General features: G+C 34.4%; 1 protein-coding gene across 6 annotated transcripts in view; it reads left to right on the top strand.

Annotated features, from left to right (window-relative positions):
• Positions 1 to 19,721, top strand: part of CCSER1 (coiled-coil serine rich protein 1) — a 1,258,994-nt gene that overhangs the window by 812,883 nt on the left and 426,390 nt on the right. For all 6 annotated transcript variants that reach the window (XR_008295692.1, XM_053216127.1, XM_053216129.1 and 3 more), the window contains one exon: positions 15,279 to 15,323. Coding sequence is in view for 5 of the 6 variants with exons in the window: in XM_053216127.1 (XP_053072102.1) it covers positions 15,279 to 15,323 (45 nt within the window). In the remaining variant the exon portion in view is untranslated. The remainder of the gene's footprint in view (positions 1 to 15,278; positions 15,324 to 19,721) is intronic.

The following is a 19,721-nucleotide window of genomic DNA, read 5'->3' as shown; positions in this document are numbered from 1 at the left end:
ACTCTGTCAATCTTTATGTAAAATTACACGTTTATGAAATACTTTAATGTTAGCACCATAAGAAATATAATTTGTCTGCATTGACCCAGCACATAGGGTAGGGCCTGGCACATAGTAGGCACTCAAAACAGTATTTATTGGATGTATGAATGAATGAATGAATGAATGAACCAGAGAACAAAAGGGAGGAGTCATTGGGTTGGTTAAATAACTATTAGCAGAAGGAAAGCATATGCTGACACAAACATTGCTGCATTTTGACTGTCTTTCCCTTCCTCTTTAAGGGAGGTGATGGTGGCACTCTTGGTGATTGTGGCACAGGGTTGGTAGAAGGGAGTCCTAGGGAATTTCAAAGTCTCTCCCAGGTTTGAATGCCTGCCGCTGGTTGGAAATGGTACAAAGTAGTTTGAAGTCCTTAAGAGGAAAGAATACCATTTCTGACAGCTTTGCTGTCCTACAGATAACCCTAGACCTTCAAGCTGTGGTCATATTGCCTAGCATTTCCATGGCTACACTTTCAAGTTGAGTAAATCAGAGAACACTATTATTGGAGTTAATACACAGTATCTAATTTCAAAATATATCTTCCCAGCTGTTATAGCCTAGCTAACCCTTGCCAAATGTAGCCATAGAATTTCTTTAATTATTTCTTTCTTACTCTAACAAATCACTGGACTAGTTTGAATGGAAACCTGATGATTACAAATGATGTATTTAAAACATCATCTGACTTTTGGAAGATGTTATTATCAGACTGGGAGGATAAAAATATGCCCAACTAGTTGTAACATTCTCTTCTTAATGTTCATAGATTTCCAAGAGCATCCAATTTCTAGCAACTCATGATACAAATGCAGTTAAATTAGAGTATTGGGTACTGGAAATTGTCATTTTATTTTCAGGTAGGTCTTTGGGTTTGAGAGGACATCAAATTACATTATGGAGCTTTGATCTATCAAAATTATGTAACATTGATCTGTCAGATGAAAATTTAAGCCATGGTGCAATTTCTGACTTACAGTCTAAGACTACACATTATTTTTCCGTTCTGTTTTGCTGTTCCTAGAAATTAATAATGACAGAAATAAACAATTTAATAAAGTAAGATCCCCAGGAGTAGATTTTGACATAGTCTGATTTATTTGTTTAATATTGAGTGTTCAATAGAGTTGTTCGGATGATACAGAGTTGTACATAATGAAAACTATATTTAAAAGTGGAAACTTTAAATGGCTGTGCTGAAAGCTATGCCAATTTACAATGTAATAATTATTAAAAATATAAAGTATCTACAGCAAAATTTGAATAATGCACTCACACTGGCAGTGGTTACTTGTATAATATTTTGGAGTACACTTAGAATGGTTAAGGGAGATTAAAAAAAAAGCAGGGAGACATTAGTATAGACAAAGGCCACAATTATTGATACAGTTGTTGAATCGCAATTGATTAGGTAACAGAGCTCAAATGTTAAAATGGAGAGGTTTAAACCTTAATTTTCTAAAAGAAAAGAAAAGCTCTGTATTTTAGAGCTTAAAGAGACTAGCCTAACTTTCTAATTTTCTGAAAAAGGAATGTGATCTCAGAGGCTTAGATAATTTTCCCAAGGTCAATAAAAGAAAGGAACCAATTTATTCAATTCATTTGTCTTTGGAATGAATTTAAATTGCAAATGTTAGGGGCTATATGTTAATACTATGTTTATGAAAAAGAGCTAATAAATATCAATTTTTAAGAGTTGTAGAGGCTTATTCATTCTATTCACTCAATAAATATTTGTTCAGCACCTACTAAGTGCCAGATCTTATGCTAAGTACTGGAGATGTCAGGATTTATAAGATAGATGTGTTGCTTACTGTCATGAACCTTACCGTCTGGTGAAAGGAAATGGCCAGTCTACCAACTAATAAAAGTATTCTTTAGTGGTAAGTTTCAAGCAAAAATTTAAAATTGAGTGACATGACAACGAGCAACTTGATATCTAGTTTAGATTCAGTGTTCAGGAGAGGCCTCTGACACAGTAAATTTAAGCTGAGATTTAAATGGCAAGTAGATAACCCTGTGAAGATTGTGGGGCGAGATCATTACAGGAAGAGAACAGTTGGTATAAAATCTCTAAAGCAGGAGAGATTCAGATGTTGAGAAAACGTTGAGAGCAAATTTGTGATCATAATTTAAATGTAAAAAATATGTTTTTCTCCAACATATATAGAAGATACAGTTATATTTTATGTAGATGATACCCAGAGTTTAGTCTTTGCTAGGGAAGAACAACAGCAGAACAAAGGATCCAAAAATGTTGAAAGGTTTTGTGTCAAGTCTGGTGATAATCATGGGCCTTGGCCTCTAAACTGAAGAAGGACATTAGAGGGAAATTGAATGAGAAAGTGGTAGGCGCAAGTGATTGAAGATCTCCATGAGTTTGGAGAATTTTTGGATGGAAAATTTAGATTAGTAGTGAGGATGTCCCCAAAAGCATTTGACCATTTTTTAGTTGTTAAAAATAGCAACTCTAAATGTCATCTGCAAGGAATTATTAGCAGTACAAATTCAAAGAATGCTTTAGAAAAGATAAATGAGGAATATGCTTTAGGCCCTTCTTGTAGAAAGGTGGCACTTAAAGGGGAAAACCTGTATTCAAAGTATTTACTTCTGTATCTTTGGGCAGATTCTTTAACTACATGGACTAATGGCTCTCATTGTAAGAATGATGGTCTTTTCAATCCTTCAAATCCAATGTATTCAAGAGTCCCTGAAACTTCACTAGCTAAAGTATCTGAAGTTACCCAAATCTCTGTTTACAAGTATGAGTGAACAAATGTATTAGCCCCAGGTTTCGGGGAGGGAGATGGGCCTGTTCTTCTAGAAGGTTCCTTCTAGAAATGACCTAGCTAAAGAGAGTAAAAGACAGAGAAGAATGAGAAAAACCATCTGTTAACAAGATAGCAACTTCAGACTATGTAGTATAAAGACATCATTGTACCTGAAATCTCCAATCTCCTAAAAGACTGAGTTGAAGAAAGCTGCTTTTTATGAATTATATCAGCGGTAAAGAAATAGTTTTTATTTGATAATAGGAGAATAAAATCATGATGAATTATTTGGTTTGAAATTATTTTAATAGCTAAAATAATTTTCAGCCCCATATGATCAGAATGTGCACACAAATGTCGCTGTACCTATAAGCCTTGGGAATTAGAGGTCTTAGGGTGTGCTTTCTAGAACATTTGTTTGCTTAGCTAAAACAAACAAATAAATAATAAAAGACATAACCTGTTTCATTTAAAATGTGTGCAAGCCACAGTATTCAATACAATATCTGAAAGGCAAGTAATTAACAGGAGAAACACTTTACACATTTTGTTGATTTTGCAAACCAAATAAATGCATGTGGATATCCTATTACTAATTGTTTGCTTGCATTTTTTTAAGTGCCTAAAAATATGCCCATGTAAAAAGTTGGTAACACAAGATCAGAAGAAGCAGTTAAAAATATCTCCTTACAGATCTTGCTCTGGTAGAAATCAGTTGAACCCTGTCATTGCTCTCTGCACTCCAAATCTGATAATAGAGGAAAAATTCTTTAAATATATTATCTTGTCATATAAATGGAAGCTGGAACCCAATGCACTATTTTTTTAGTGAAATAGCAGAAAATGATATTATGTCTATGCACACACACTCACATGTAAATATATTAACACAAAGTAATAAAATCACTCGATTTTAAACTTTACAAGGATAAGAATTCTTGTCTGCTTTGTTCATGCCTATTTCCCCAGAGCCTAGAAGAGAGTCTGGCATATGGTTGATGCTCACACACATGTAACCCATACTGTCATTATAAAATGCATAAAGAGTTAAAGCCCTTAAGCTGTAGCAACCCTTAATGATGTTTATTAGTAGTAAACCTCAGATATAATACATGCTGTGTTTTGGTACAATGGTGGTTTCTTTTTGTAAAGGGTAGACTTCTTTTCCCAGAAGCAAAAAGCATATAATATAAATATAAGGTAAACATAAAAATAAATATACATTTTATCCAAATATTTCATCATGTACACTTAACATTTGAAAATACCTATTATGGGGGGCGCCTGGGTGGCTCAGTCGGTTAAGCGTTAGACTTCAGCTCAGGTCATAATCTCAAAGACCGTGAGTTTCATCCCCATGTCAGGGTCTGTGCTGCCAGCTCAGAGCCTGGAGCCTGCTTCGGATTCTGTGTCTCCCTCTCTCTCTCTCTGCCCCTCCCCAACTAATGTTCTGTCTCTTTCTCAAAAATGAATAAAAATTAAAAAAAAAACCTATTGGGGCAACTAACTTGTATTTAAATAAAATAAATAAATAGGCATTCCTGGGTGGCTCAGTCGGTTAAATGGCCGACTCTTGATTTCAGCTCAGGTCATGTCTCGTGGTTCATGAGTTCAATCCCCTCATCAGACTCTGTTCTGACAGTGTGGAACCTGCTTGGGATTCTCTGTCTCCTTCTTTCTCTGCCTCTCTCCTACTTGTGTTCTCTCTCTCTCTCTCTCAAAAATAAATAAAACTAAAATTAATTAATTAATTAATGAAAGAAAAAGTGAAGAAAAAATAACTGTTATAGAGCGTAGGTGGTTCAGTCACTTAAGCAGCCACCTCTTGATTTCAGCTCAGGTCGTGATCTCATGGTTCATGGGATTACGCTGTGCATCAAGCTCTGCACAGACAGAAAGGAGCCTGCTTAGGATTTCTCTCTCTCTCTCTCTCTCTCTCTCTCTCTGCCCCTCCCCTGTTCATGTGTGCATGCGCTCTGTCTCTTTACCAAAATAAACATTTAAAAGAAAATTATATAATTTTTTCCTATTACATCAGTAAGGAAGAGAACACAGAAGCACTATACAGAGACTGTTGGGCACAGAACCTGCAGACACAGCAAAAAGAGGGCAGGATTGAGGGGTCCACCTAACAAGTAGACTGAGAAACACAGAGCCCCTTTGCAAATAGAATTCATAAAGACTCATTACTTTGAAGAACTGAGATGCTGATTTGATTTCTGTAAATAATAGTGACACTGACAAATGAAAATACATCTTAATGCCGACTGCCAGAGTGGAAAAGTGTTGGTGACACAGGAAGGAGGATGAACAGAATGTGGAGAGGTCAAGAAGTTGGAAGAACAAGTTAAATGAAAGCATTTTTCAGCTTCTCTTGGATTTTTATCAAGATATTGTACTCAAGAAGGAATCCACAGTGTCAGTGGTGATAGGATCGGAAGCCCTTTGAATGTCATTTAGAATTTATTACATATAATCGTATGGAACTTGGCCCTTTTGTAAACTGGTATTCTCAATTTTGTAAAGGGTAGACTTCTTTTCATAATATAGATTCATTCATAATATAGATTCAATCTTTCTGACTAAACCTTCTTAAGTTTTTTTAAATTATGATAAAACTGAATAATTACTCTAGGTCTTGTGATAGATTCCTGTAATCTATGATATTTATTTTAATTGAATTCAGTTTCTATTTCTAAATTTGAATATGCTAGTTTAATTTTCATCCTGAAATAGTCATTGTCATCTTGGTAGAAAAGGGACACTGTCTAGCTGAGAATTGTGCTCGAAGATATATTTTGAAATCAACATTTTTTTTTTCTTATAAGATCTTTGTCGCTGATTATTGCCTACGCATTTGAAAGAAAAGGGGCCTGTGGGTGGCTCAGTCAGTTAAGCGTGGGACTTTGGCTCAGGTCATCCTACAGTTCTTGAGTTCTAGACCCACCTCCAGTTCTGTGCTGACAGCTCAGAGCCTGGAGCCTGCTTCAGATTCTGTGTCTCCCTCTCTCTCTGTCCTTCCCCAGCTCACGCTGTCTCTTTTTCTCAAAAAAACGAGTAAATGTTAAAAAATAAATAAATAAAAGAAGGGGCGCCTGGGTGGCTCAGTCGGTTAAGTGTCTGACTTTGGCTCGGGGCATGATCTCACGGTTCGGTTTGTGAGTTCAAGCCCCGCGTTGGGCTCTGTGCTGACAGATCAGAGCCTGGAGCCTGCTTCAGATTCTGTGTCTGCCTCTCTCTCTGCCCCTCCCCCGCTCACACTGTCTGTCTGTCTCTCTCCCACAAATAAATAAACATTAAAAAAAAATAAAAAAAATAAAAGAAAAACATGATGGCACACTTTGGTATTGTCAAAAGATAGTGTGATAGAAAATGCTGAAAATCTTAATATTATAAATAAAAATTTAAGTTGATGTTGATTTAACTTGAACAGGAATAAATGAATTTATTTTATCTGATAGATCATTAAGGCAAGTACCACTTATAAAATTTACAAATATAAAGTAATATGGTACAGATTGAGTGGAACTCTTTAGAGACATGAATGAATAGAAAAGGAAATATTCTATGTTTTCAACAAACTTTTAGCACTTACCATGCTCCAGGCACTGTTTGGGCAATTGGGATAAGTTAGAAAACATAGTAACAGAAATCCCTGTCTTTGTGTCACTTAAATTCTAATGTGGAAAGATAGATGATACACATTAATAGTAAATGTATACAGTGTGTTAATAGATTTTAAGCATCCCTGGAGGTGAACTAGAGAGTAAACTATAATATTAAATAGGATTATAAAAGTAGACCTCACTGATCAGGTAAAATGTAAACAAAGACGAGAAGCTGTGGGAGTTGATCATGCAGATCCCTAGACGAGGGGCATCCCAGCTGGGATAAGCATCTAATGTAGAAGACCATCTGACATTGTTCAAGGACTACATTAGAGCCATTTTCTATAACGGAGTGATAGGAATGGGGATTCGGAAGAGATGGGATCAGAAATGATAGATGATAGATAGATAGATAGATAGATAGATAGATAGATAGATAACCATATCTTAGCTATTAATCCTCTCTTTTGAAGTACCTCAATACATTCTTTTTTTTAAAGGCAGCCTAGTAGACAGGTTAATGATGTAAATAGCTTAGTATAATCAAGGAATGATTTTTCAAATTTTTCATGATTCTGTATTCTACAAATCAAGTACTAATCCTGTCCATAGCTGTTTAAATTCACAGTTGGACTGATGCTACCACCATGAGAGAATTCTAAAGCATTCACCTTTCACTGAAAATATTTAGGGTTACTTGTTTTCTGAAACACACATCTTTAACTTCCTATTTAAAATTAGATTAACAGGGGTGCCTGGGTGGCTCACTTGGTTAAGCGTCTGACTCTTGATTTTGGCTCAGGTCATGATCTCTCAGTTCAAGAGTTCGAGCCACTTGTCAGGGTCTGCACTGACAGTGTGAAGCCTGCTTGGGATTCTCTCTCCTTCTCTCTCTGCCCCTCTCTCACTCATTCTCTCTCTCTCTCTCAAAATAAATAAACTTAAAAAAATAATTAGATTAACAAATATAAGTTGTCAGAAATAACATTACATAAAGTCTTAACAGAGGTTATATGTTCTTGATTCTTCTCATATCTGAAATGGAAGGACATCTTTATCACAAATGACCACCAAGTTACGAACATCAGAAACAATGGAAGTACTCCATTTTTAGGGCCAACTTCATTGTATCTACTCATAAAATATCCTTATATTCCCTGGAGCAGGGGAAATTTAACTTATGTGCTATACCAAGATGAGCACTGCTAGAAAACTGGAGGCATGAAAGTGCTATACTTGTTTAATATTTTAGTTAGCCTGGAGCAATGATAATCACAGACAAATTCTATGAAATGTTATTTGTGCTCACATAGTTACATTAATTTTCTTTTAATCTTTGTCTGCCCCAGGAAATGTTTCAATTGATTTTTACATTTCTTTCCAAGAAATCAGGAACTCTGGAATCCAGTCTCATTTACTTTAACTTTTTTTTTCACAGTTATTGCCAAACCTAAATGAATTCAAAACCAAGAAATTATCTTGGATTTATTTCTTCAATATATAAAATTGACATGCTTTAAGTGAACTTTAATATAATTCCAGAATCAGCCTTACTCATCCAAGGTGTTACTCAACTTTTCATTTATTACACATATATTTATTTAATTCATTTTAGATATTCATCTCAATACACATAAAACATAAAGTGATAGGTACTCCTAGAGGTAGTACGTGTAGTGGCTGCAAAAGAAACTCTGTAGTCATATACTCTGGGTTCAATACTACACCTCCTCCTAGCTGTGTATTCTTAGACAAGTTAACTAAACTCTCTTCCTCAATTATTCTGTGACAAAAATGGGAATTAATAATGGCACTTGAAACATAGTATAATGGTGAGGAATAAATTATGGTGAGTAATAAAAAATAGTACTGTAAAGTGCTTAGTGTAGTGCCTGTCTTCTAGTAAGAATTCAATAAATGCATACTATTGTTGTTTATATGCTTATGTGTTCATTAAAAAATATCCTATTGTGTAGTTACATTATTACTTAGGAAATCTAGGATGGTTTTCCATTTTTAAAATGTCAGAACTTTAGCAAAGAAGAATAGTGAAGTCTCTGAAACTAATGACGTATCTCAGTTTTTCAAAAGGGAGATGAAGAGCAACTCAAAGCTTCCAGTGAATTGATTACAAATATCAAGGCATAGCATTTCAAAGATGATTAGAATGACTCACGTTGAAAAGAAAAAAAAAAAGGAAAACAAAGTTTAACACATTTTGACACTTGGTTGTTTTTGGTCCTTGGATAGATTTTAGCCCATATCCTGGTACTTCTGTAAAATTTCAAACAGGTGCACTACAAATCTCTGACTTACAATTTCAATGTAGTTTTAAAAAATTTCTAATATAAGGGCAAAGAGAGGGGTGCCTGGGTGGCTCAGTCGGTTGAGGGTCTGACTTCAGCTCAGGTCGTAATCTTGTGGTTCGTGATTTCAGGCCCCACGGCAGGCTCTGGGCTGACAGCTCAGAGCCCAGAGTCTGCTTCATATTCTGTGTTTCCCTCTCTCTCTTTTGCTCCCCCACTCATGCTCTGTCTCTGTCTCTGTCCCTCTGTCTCTGTCTCTCTCTCAAAAATAACTAAACATTAAAAAAATAATATAAGGGCTAAGAGAGGTATAAAAGAACTACAAAGTATTTTAAAACTATGTTCATTAACTTTAAAGGAAGAGTGGACATTATATGCATGAGTGAATTCTTGCAGTTTTTAAGTAGGTTCAGCAGCCGTGGGAAAGTGTCTGAATATCTAAGTCTATTCTGTAAACCTATGATGAGTCACAAATCTCAATCAATACTATCACTTACAAAATGAATCCTAAGTAAGGCTAAGGTTAGAAATCCATACATGCAACTTAAGATTTTTTTTTTTATCAGCAATGTAATTGAAACTTGACACTGAATTTCAGTCCCTGCAGCAAGCTGATAGATGAAAAAGCGGATACCCAAATTAAGAAAACCAGAATTTAGGAACCAGATACGATTGACAATAGATGTATCAAGTTGTGTTCAAATTCACCTGAATTTCTTTACTTCTTGAGTAGTTTCATCAGTCTCACTGAGAAGCCATACAAGATCAAAAGATACATAGCTAGAATCTGTAAGAGAATCAATCTGCCCGTCTTAAAATTCAAACAGTGCAGATAGTAGATTTTAAAGTTCAGCAGAGATCATCCTGTACAACTCCCATTTCTTCCCATCCCCACATAATTTTCTTGGTAGGTTAAACCGAAATCTAGAGTTAACATTTTCCTCATCTTCCAAAGTGTTATTTTTTCCTTAAAATGTGTTCCTGTTTAAGATGAAGAAATATCGTGATAAGAAGCAGAGAAGCCAGAATTATTTTACTCACACTCTTGTCATTCTTTGGGGCTGTAAACCATAGCTGCAAAACGAAGTCAACAATAGCAAGAACTACAGTGGCACATATTTTGTCTCAGGAAATCAGTCCGAAAACAGAGTAGAACAACTCAAAGATCATTTTAGCTCAAAGTGGGATAAATGATTTGGTTGTAATATATAATAAGATTATTGTAAAAATTGAATCACCCAGGTCAAACAGTTGGAGCAGTGCTTGGCACAAAGAGAACACCCCCAAAATAATAATTATTTTTTTTATAACTGTACTAATAGTCTTTAATTTGGCTAATATCAAAAAAGGCAGTATCTTGGAGCACCTGAGTGGATTAGTCGGTTTATTGACTCTTGGTTTCACCTCAGGTCATGATTTCAGGATCGTGAGATGGAATCCTGCATCAAGCTCCACACTGACCTGACTTAAAGGTCAGGTGACTTAGACTTACTTTGGTACTCAGACCAATTTCTGTCATCCCTTAGGGAATCATATCTCCCAGATCATACTTAGAGAATTTTTAGTGAATCTCATTATACTCTAGATCATTTGAGTCCTTTATTGAGACACAATATTACCTGAGGCTCTGTAAATATATAGAGAGTCCTTTTAGATCATTTTTCCTTGCCCATGTGGCTCCCAAATTCTTGGCATCAGATTCTCTGACTCACTTCTTTGATCTTAAGATTGAAGTTCTTTCAATAAGTCAGTGCTTAAGTTATGACCAATCTTTTTACATAGTTTACACGATATACCATATCTATGCTGGAGAGCTTACCCTCCAGCCCCTATTCCATCCAAACAGGTGTGCTTTTTCTTAATGTCCTGACACCCAACTCCTCTCAATCACTGCATTGCCTTGAAGATTCATCATGACTCCTGCATGAGATCCATGTTATAATAAATTTGAGTTCTTGAGTATACAACATATTAAACATTTGAGTGCTATGAATTTAAAGAAACTTGACTAAGGATGAATGGATGAACTAGGTATCTGGGCTCTTAAAATATTGAATTAAGTTTTGCTTTTGTACATACTAGCTCTATATTCAGATCATATAATTCAAATTTTGAAACTTTAGATTTTCTCCTTTGAAAAAATAAGTTTAAAATACACACCTTGACTTCCGCTTCTATTTGTGAGAGCGTAATGACTATGTGACTTGCTATAATAGTTAGACATATGAACAAAACATATATTAAAATTCTCACACATTAAAAAATAGAGAGAGAAGCACTGTAATGCCTGAGAGAAGGGAAACAAATCAAGAGTGCCTACAATACTTAGATTTCAGCCTGGAGGCAATGTTTGGACCATGGTTCCTGGAGAGAGCCTGGAGAGAATTTCAGGATCCTTACATTTTGTAGCTGAGGAGACAAATATCTGAGTTTGCAGAGAATAAGACAGCTAGAATTTGTGGGACAGATTACAAGAAAGGAGGGGAAAACACAGAGATAAAACTCTGGAAATCTATATTGGTGTACCCCTGAGAATTTTGTTTGAATAGTGATCTTTACAAATGCAGAGTGAAATTTTACAAGGCCAGGCAAAGAACAACTGCTGAAAAGGAATAATTGACAGAGAAATTTAAGTAAATAAATTCCCAGAGATTTCACAGTTCTGGGAATCTTCATGGATATTCAGTGGAGAGCACAAATGGTCAAGCTCTAGTAATAAGAATAAGTAACTCTAACCACTTCTTCAGACCCATTCTAATTTTTTTTTTTAACAAGCCTCAGGAGGATCAGTATGACCCACAAGTAACTTAACCATTTGCCAGAATCAATTCTAACTCCTTCTAAGGTAATAAAATCTAGCATTAAACAAAATAAAAATCACAATGTCTGGCAACCAGTAAAAATTTACTGGACATCAGAAGAAATAGGAAAATATGACTCATAATTAGGAGAAAATTCAGTCAATAGAAATCCACCTGGAAATGATAGTTGATAGAATCAAAGAAGAGAAATTCAAAACACTATTAAAAATATATATATTTCAGGGTGCCTGAGTGGCTCAGTCAGTTAAGCCACCAACTCAATTTTGGCCCGGATCATGAGATCAAGCCCCGCTATGGGCCCAGTGTGGAGATTCTCCCTCTCCCTCTGCCCCTTTTCTGCTCATGTTCTCTCTCTCTCTCTCTCTCTCTCTCTCTCTCTCTCTCTCTCTCTCAATAAATAAATAAATAAATAAATAAATAAATAAAGGATTTAAAATATGAATATGATGACAGAAAAGTATATTCAAATTGAATTTCTAGAGATTAAAATCAAGATAGCTGAAGTAAAAATTTCACTGAATGAGATAAATAGATTAGACAGAAGAAAATATCAGTGACCTTGAAGATGTAGTATCTAGAAAATATAGTATATAGTATGTATATATATATATATATATATATATATATATATATATATATATAGTATGTAGTATATAGAAAATATACAAAATGAGGCCATCAGATTCTCAAGAGAAGGGAGAAACTTTTAAACAAAGTGTCAGGGCACCTGGGTGGCTCAGTCAGTTAAGTGTCCAACTCCTGATTTCAGCTCAGGTCATGATCTCACAGTTTGTGAGTTTGAGCCCCACATCGGTCTCTGCACAGTGCAGAGCCTGCTTGGGATTCTCTTTCTCTCCTCTCTCTGCTTCTATCCCACTCATGTGCTCACTCTCTTTCTCCAAATAGATAAATAAGTAAACTTTAAAAAATAAAAAAAGTCAAGTGTCAGCAGCTTGTAAGACAATAACAAGCCATTTAATATTTTGAGTACCAGAATTAGATGGCAGTGGAAGTGGGAAACAGCAAAATTGGTTGAAGAACTAGTGGCAAATTTTTCCTCACAATTTTAAGAAAGTCCTAGCTACCTCAAAAGGTGGTCATGAGTGCCAATTGAGAAAGTGTGCATAGAGAACATTTTTACTTGTGCTTAGTCAATATAAACATTCTCATCGTTGTTGTTTATAAATATTTTCCAGATATTTTAGATTCTTCAAATAAAAGGCATGAAACAGAGGCATTTTGCTCAAGTTGGTCTCATATTTAGACATGTTATGTACATGATAATGATAATACAAATTAGAATAAGAGGAGGAAGAAGGAAAAGAAGAGAAAGAAGAAAAATATTTTGGGATATACCTTCCCTGGTCCTTTGTTAGTTATATGCTATAAACATATTCCTCATTCAACCTTCACACAAACCACATGGTATAGCTGCTCTGTTATTATTTTTTCAAGTAAAAAATGAGGTTAAGAGATATTATATAATTTGTCAGCACATAGAAAAAGGTGGCAAACCAGAGATTTAAACCTTTATCAGTCCAAATTCAAAAGCATATCATTATACCATTTCCCATATTCTAAAAGTATGAGCATGAATGCCTCCTTAGAATGTATTTTTAGCCTACACTGCCAGGTTTAAGAACCATGTTGATATTTTGTTTTATATCTTTCCCTATATGAGTTTTAGGCCTTTCAAAATGTATTGTGTAAATGTAGGTAATTTTCTACACGCAGAATTCAGGCTGTCATTTATTTACAAGAATAACTGATTTGCCAGATTGATTCTAGGGCCTTTTCTAGAGTCCATAGTGTAATCATGTTTTTACGAATAAGTTAGTATATTTAATATCCTGTTGTTTATCTGTCTAAACAATTCAAGAAATGAGTTTCATATGTGGAAAGATAAAATTTTAAAAACTTTTTATCAACTTTTTAAACATAAATGCTGTCACCAAATGAAAAAAATGTATGCCATGAATTTCCTTATAACTGAATATTTAATAAGTAAGTTATCACACTTCCAAAATGCCGTTTAACAAAACCTCAAAACAGTAGCAATCTTTCTTAAATTCCAAAATATAAGACTAGAAATGCAATATTTAAGTCTAGCACATATTTCTTGTAGGCGAATTTTCTTACCAAATGTGTTGGCAATAATGTAGAATATATAGTTGGGGTTATGTCCTATTCAATTTTCATCAGAAATTGAGCAAAATTTTGACTTAGTCAAAATTCTTAATGATAATTATAAAATTGTGAAAACTGTGAGTTCTAAAGCTCTGTCAAATAATTTAGAGGCATGTAAAAATATTTATAATAGAGATATTTATTGGAGTTTTTTATTTTTTTAATATTTTTTCAATTTCCCCCGGTAGTGTTTCTAAAAGGAAAGAAAAAATGAAATGGAGATATAGACTAAATTATGAGAATATGTGAGTCCTCATTTGGTATTTTAAAAATTTACCCTCAATCTTCAGAAACTCTATCAAAGTAAACATTGACTTAAAAAATAAGTCCACACTCCTACTTTTTAAACAATTCACAATTTGGCCAGTATCTTAGCTTTATTTCCCCACCACTCCTTGGAGCCCACTTCACAATGTATACCAGTTAATTCACCCACCGATTCTAGACAGCTCAGAGAGGTACTTCTCGAATTATTACATGCATATGAATCACCTGGAAAGTGTGTTAAAATGTATATTCTTGCTCAGCATGCCCTGGGTGGAGTCTGAAAGTTTGCATTTTGTAAAATAATAACAGCCATTTTTTATTAAGGTATAATTGATATATACCATTATGTTAATTTCAAACCCACAATATGATGATTCAGTATTTGTGTATACTGCAGAATGATCACAGTAAGTCTAGTTGACATCCAACACCATATAGTTCCAATTTTTTTTTCCTGTGATGAGGAATTGATGAAGATTTGCTTTCTTAGCAACATTAAATATGCAGTACAGTATTATTAACTATAGTCACCATGCTGTACATTACATGCCCATGGATAGTCTGCATTTTTAAAAAAAAATGTTTTTAGCCTTTATTTATTTTTGAGAGAAAGACAGAGTGTGAGTGGGGGAGGAACAGAGAGAGAGGGAGACACAGAATCTGAAGCAGGCTCCAGGCTCTGAGCTGTCAGCACAGAGCCTGATGTGGGACTCAAACCCACGAACTGTGAGATCATGACCCCAGCCGATATTGGACACTTAACCGACTGAGCCACCCAGGTGCGCTGGATAGTCTGTATTTCTAATGAGCTCCCAGGTGAAATGATGTATCAGACAGCACACTTTAAGTAGCCTGGTTTTTAGAGGATTGCATGCTGTTCTCCTCTTAATCCTCACAGACTGTTAGATGTGACCTCCTTGGGCTGCTATGTGAATGCCCATTCCCAGACTGAATGAGCCTATGTCACCTTCTGCTCAGAGAAAATCCTGTATGTACTCCTTCAATTTGGAACAGAACCTTTTACATTGTGGTTTCACCAAGGGAGAGGCAAGCGCTACTAAAACTAATGCTTTACATTTTAACTTACGATCTTAGTCTTTAGCAAGAAATGCATTGGTACCACATTTGAGGACTTACTCAGATACCAATATTGGCATATGCATGAGATTTTCATCTATATTCAGATTGTCTTTGTTAAGTGAATTATTTTACTTCAGAATGTTTGCACTATTACCAATTATTATTCATGACTTTTTTTTTTCCTCTCTCTTTCAGGGTTTGAACCTGAAAAGACTGGAGGCAGTACAAGGAGGGAGAGAGGTAAGAAAGTCTAGAGAGAGGGAGAGGGAAGAAGAAAAAGTGGTTACAGTGTTGCAATGATGTGGTTGGTAATGGTGACTGATGATGATGATGATGGCGATGGGGGTGTGTTGAGAGGAATTTTGTGTACATATATCCCATTCACTCTGGTCATATTTTACACATTTTTCTAAATGTATCCTTTGTGCTTGTTCCTCTGAAGCCTAAGAGAGTACTGATTCTCTGATTAGCTAAGCATTGTTCCTGTTAAAATGGATTTTTATAGCAGCAAGACCCTCTAGATGGGGAAGAAAAGCCTTTTAAACAAACATTACAGTGCAATATTTAAAATCCCTCACTGAGAAATTAGCAAAATTCTAACAACGCAAACGTTGTATGACATCTGGGATTTTTTTACTCTCCTATCCAAGGCCACTGGCATACACTATCAACCTGGCATGCATTATTAGATAGTGGAAAGTTGCTTTGGGAAGAACAACAACTTTAAAACTTTCTTTAATTATTGTTTACCCCAGATGCTTTATAAAGAGGGGAACTTTTAATAGTATCAAACATAATACCATATCCCACATGTTATATATATTATGATTTGCCTTAACCTTGCAGACTTAACCTTGATTAAATTTCTTTCCATGCTAAATATGTGAATGCTGTACTTTGTGATTTGGGTTGGTGGGGATGGAGGGAGGGTGGAATATTAACATTTAATATTTTCTTTTTGCCCAAAAGGTAAGTTTATTTTTTAATGATATTTATATAATATTTTTTGGGAAAAGTGAAGTTTTTTGTCTTACAAAAAAATGATAGTAAATATTACTCCCTCCCCATCTGTGGCTTCTCTTTCTGTAAAAAGAGCTTTCTTCTGTATTAAGCTACAGAGTATTTTCCCTTCTTTCTTTGATGTTTTAAATTCCAGTTATGTGTTCTTAGTATTTGGCATTTTAGATCCTAGTAAACTTGTTATTTAGGGACTCTTTCCTATTTATTTGCTATTTTCCATCCAGAATAATCTATTTCTTTTGAGAGGCACATAACTGGCTCGCATTGGCAGGAGAGCTGGAGAAAGTGACATATAGATACATCTTTAGATATTTTTCATGTTGTAGGAAAGCAAAGTAATAAGTATATGGTCATTTGTAAGACAGACTGTGGGGGAAAAAAAGGTGTGTACCATGGGAGGAAGACCTCAGAGCCATATAGTTTCAGGAGGGTAACTGCTGTCATTCAGACATGACCAAAATGGATGTACTTAGAGAAAGAACTTAACTCATCACCTCGTAAGTGAAAGTTTGCACCCAACCAGTGCTGCCACACTTTATCTCTGCTGATCCAATGCCTTTAAGGCAATCTGATTTGGAGTCACCCAGCTTCTCCCTGTTGCCTCCTGGTCCAATAACAACTATGTGTCCAAAGAAGGAAACTTAAATCCATACACACAAATAATGGCATTGCTAAATGGTAGCAAAATTTTGCATTTCCTTATCAAGCTTTGGTGATTTCTCATGTTATTTTTAAAAGCCTTATGACTGATTTTTATTGAAAAGAGTTACTATTAAATTTTATTGCTTTTTTTCATTTTCTCTGATTTTATTTTTATTAGAAATGCACTCATGGGTAAAACAACATGTTGATAATGTGTTTAAAATTTTTTCTCTTAAAACTATGTTATGATTTGCATGAAAGCCAAAATTGTAATGACCTACAATGTAGTACATACATCTGTATAGAGGGGACAACATGATTCGGGTCTTCCCCTTGAGGTTAGTGGAGTAGTTGTGAAGAAGGTAAGTTTACCAAATTGATGATAGCCCAGTATTCTCTCTGGCACCTGATGCCACCAATCCAGAATATAAACTAAATGCTGACTATTAAAATTCAAAACAACCACTTCGCTTTATCTCTGTGCAGCACTGGATTACTTGAGCATACTTCTAATTAACCTAACAGTCACCTTAGTCTTCCCCGTGTTTATAGAGCCCGATATATTCTGTGGTAAGAAACTTTATTTGGAAGAGTTATCAGACAATTAGATGAAATATGCTGTGAAACTGTTCTGTGAAGACTTAGTGGTAGGTGATCTATAAACAGAGTCCAATGGCTAGGTTAAAAGTCTCCTGATCTGTCTTGTTTATGCAATGTGATATGTCTTACTGATTCCTATTTACTGTGCTATTATATGTGCCTTACAAAGATGTGTAGTATGCTTCTGATTATGTTGAATTGAAATGTGTGGGTTTAGAAAATTCTTACTCAAAGCATTCTTTTAGAATTCTTTATCCTAATGCTATTGTGATTGATGAAGATTTAATAGCAATGATTACTTCTAAAAATTAATTAATTCATCTTAGTTTAAATGACAGATACTCCCACTAGGTGTTGATGGATATAATACTAAGGGCCTGTTACCAAATATTTATAAGAAGGTTTAAAAAGCGTTGTTTAAAATGCTCTATTTACTTATTTGAGATCATGACAATGGTTAGAGCATGCATGGAAGATTGAAGCAGGCAGTAATATCCTATTTAGCTAAGTGGTAAATACTATTAAAAAGCTAATTACTAGATAGGAAGGCCAGATTTAAACACTACGTGCTGTATAAAAATATAAATTGCGAAGTGATTAAGATATAAATTACTTTTCCTGAGGGAATGAAGACAGGTAGCACCTAAATCACTTGTATTACTGTGAAATATTTGAAAATAGAGATCAACTGTATTTTTAAAAGTTACATTCATATTTTTGCACATTTATACATGCATGATGTGTGTAACCTGAGAGGGCTAATCATAATAGATATTTAAAAAGGGAGATTAGTGGAATGCTGTACAAAATGTGATTATTTCACTGCTATTTCTACCTGATTGTAAATGAACTTCCTGCCACCAGTAAGATCTTGTAACTCATAGAAAAACCTCGGTAAAAAGTCACTGGGTGTGACATACAGATAAATCAATGTGTCTCTTTTCTCAAGGAATTTCTGTTCTACCATACAGTGCTTTTGCTGTTAAATGTAGATAAAATCAAGTTATTATCATCGGTTTTCTTAAAAGACTATATAACTTTGTTACTTCAAGTGATATTATGTATTCCAAGGTACAATTTTTGTTTGTGAACTTATTAAGGATTTGTCTATGTGCATATGTGTGTATACACACTAATTTTTAGTGGCAAATTGTCTCTACTTCCATCCTACCTCAAAAATACTCAGTCATCCATATTCTGGATATCTTATATCACAAGTCTAAAGACACATAACATGTGACTTGATATCATGGATGAAGATAACTGATTATTATGGTTGTATATCTAAATCAGAGTTAAACATTTAATTTCAGACATTTTGCTGAGTGTGGTAAGCTAATATGAGAGACCATAGAACTTTTGGATGTGACTGTGTTGTTCGAAGTTAACAGAGATTCCAGAACCATAGAGGTGATGGAGATAAAACACAAGTATGTAATGATCAAGGATCACTTGATATATATAATTTGATATATATAATTTTCAGAGCTCAGATCTCCCAAAGTTATGACAGAATAAACAGAGATTATGTTGCCATTCTTTACCTGGAATTCTGAAGACAAGATTAATATTGATGTACCTGAAGATTTTGAATAAATAGTTCTATACTCTTATAAAACAGATTATGAACACGCTTCTCAAACATCTGAAAAAAAATAACACTTTAGATAATTTCTATCATTCCTTAGGAATATGACCAAAATATACTATAGACCTATGCATCCATTTTCTAGAAAAATTCCCTGTTGTGGTGTGAAAATATTTCAGTGGATTATATTTGGCCATGATATAAAAAATCCCAGCTAGGGGATTGCAAAAAGCAGACAGATTCTGATAGACACATTGTTAGGAAAAAGTAGATATTTCAAATTATTAAAATAGCTGATTTATGAAAGTGTCATTCTCAAAAAAATCATGAGCATGTCTTGCAAACTACCTGTTTTATAGTCCAAAATGTTTCACTTTGGCTATTGAACTATGATATTCCCAATTCTCTATCTTGTTTTGTTTTGTTTTGTGTTTGTTTTTGCCAAAAACCATAAATAGGGAATTATAGATGACGTGAGCTTCTAATACTTAAGGAAACATAATTAGAGAACTTGGAAAATGTAGATTAAAAATTAAATGTTTAGTTAAATGCTATTTACACAACCCTACTTTATATTTAAATACATTAATCATTTAAAATAATAATTTAAGATTTTTCTATTTATATAAGATGCACTTAAGCATATGATCTTTCTAAAAAATAATTATTTTATTTTAATAAATAGTGAATTTTATGCCTTTGCTAATATGTTGGATAGACTGTATTGTTTATCCCTTGAAAAATTACAAATTTCTACTTGAAGCTGAAAGTCAATTTTAAATTTGAGA

Source organism: Acinonyx jubatus, chromosome B1 (genome assembly GCF_027475565.1).
Source record: "Acinonyx jubatus isolate Ajub_Pintada_27869175 chromosome B1, VMU_Ajub_asm_v1.0, whole genome shotgun sequence".
NCBI classification, from domain to species: domain Eukaryota; kingdom Metazoa; phylum Chordata; class Mammalia; order Carnivora; family Felidae; genus Acinonyx; species Acinonyx jubatus.
The sequence above is the reverse complement of the archived record's forward strand: the minus strand, read 5'-3'. Positions and strand labels throughout refer to the sequence as shown.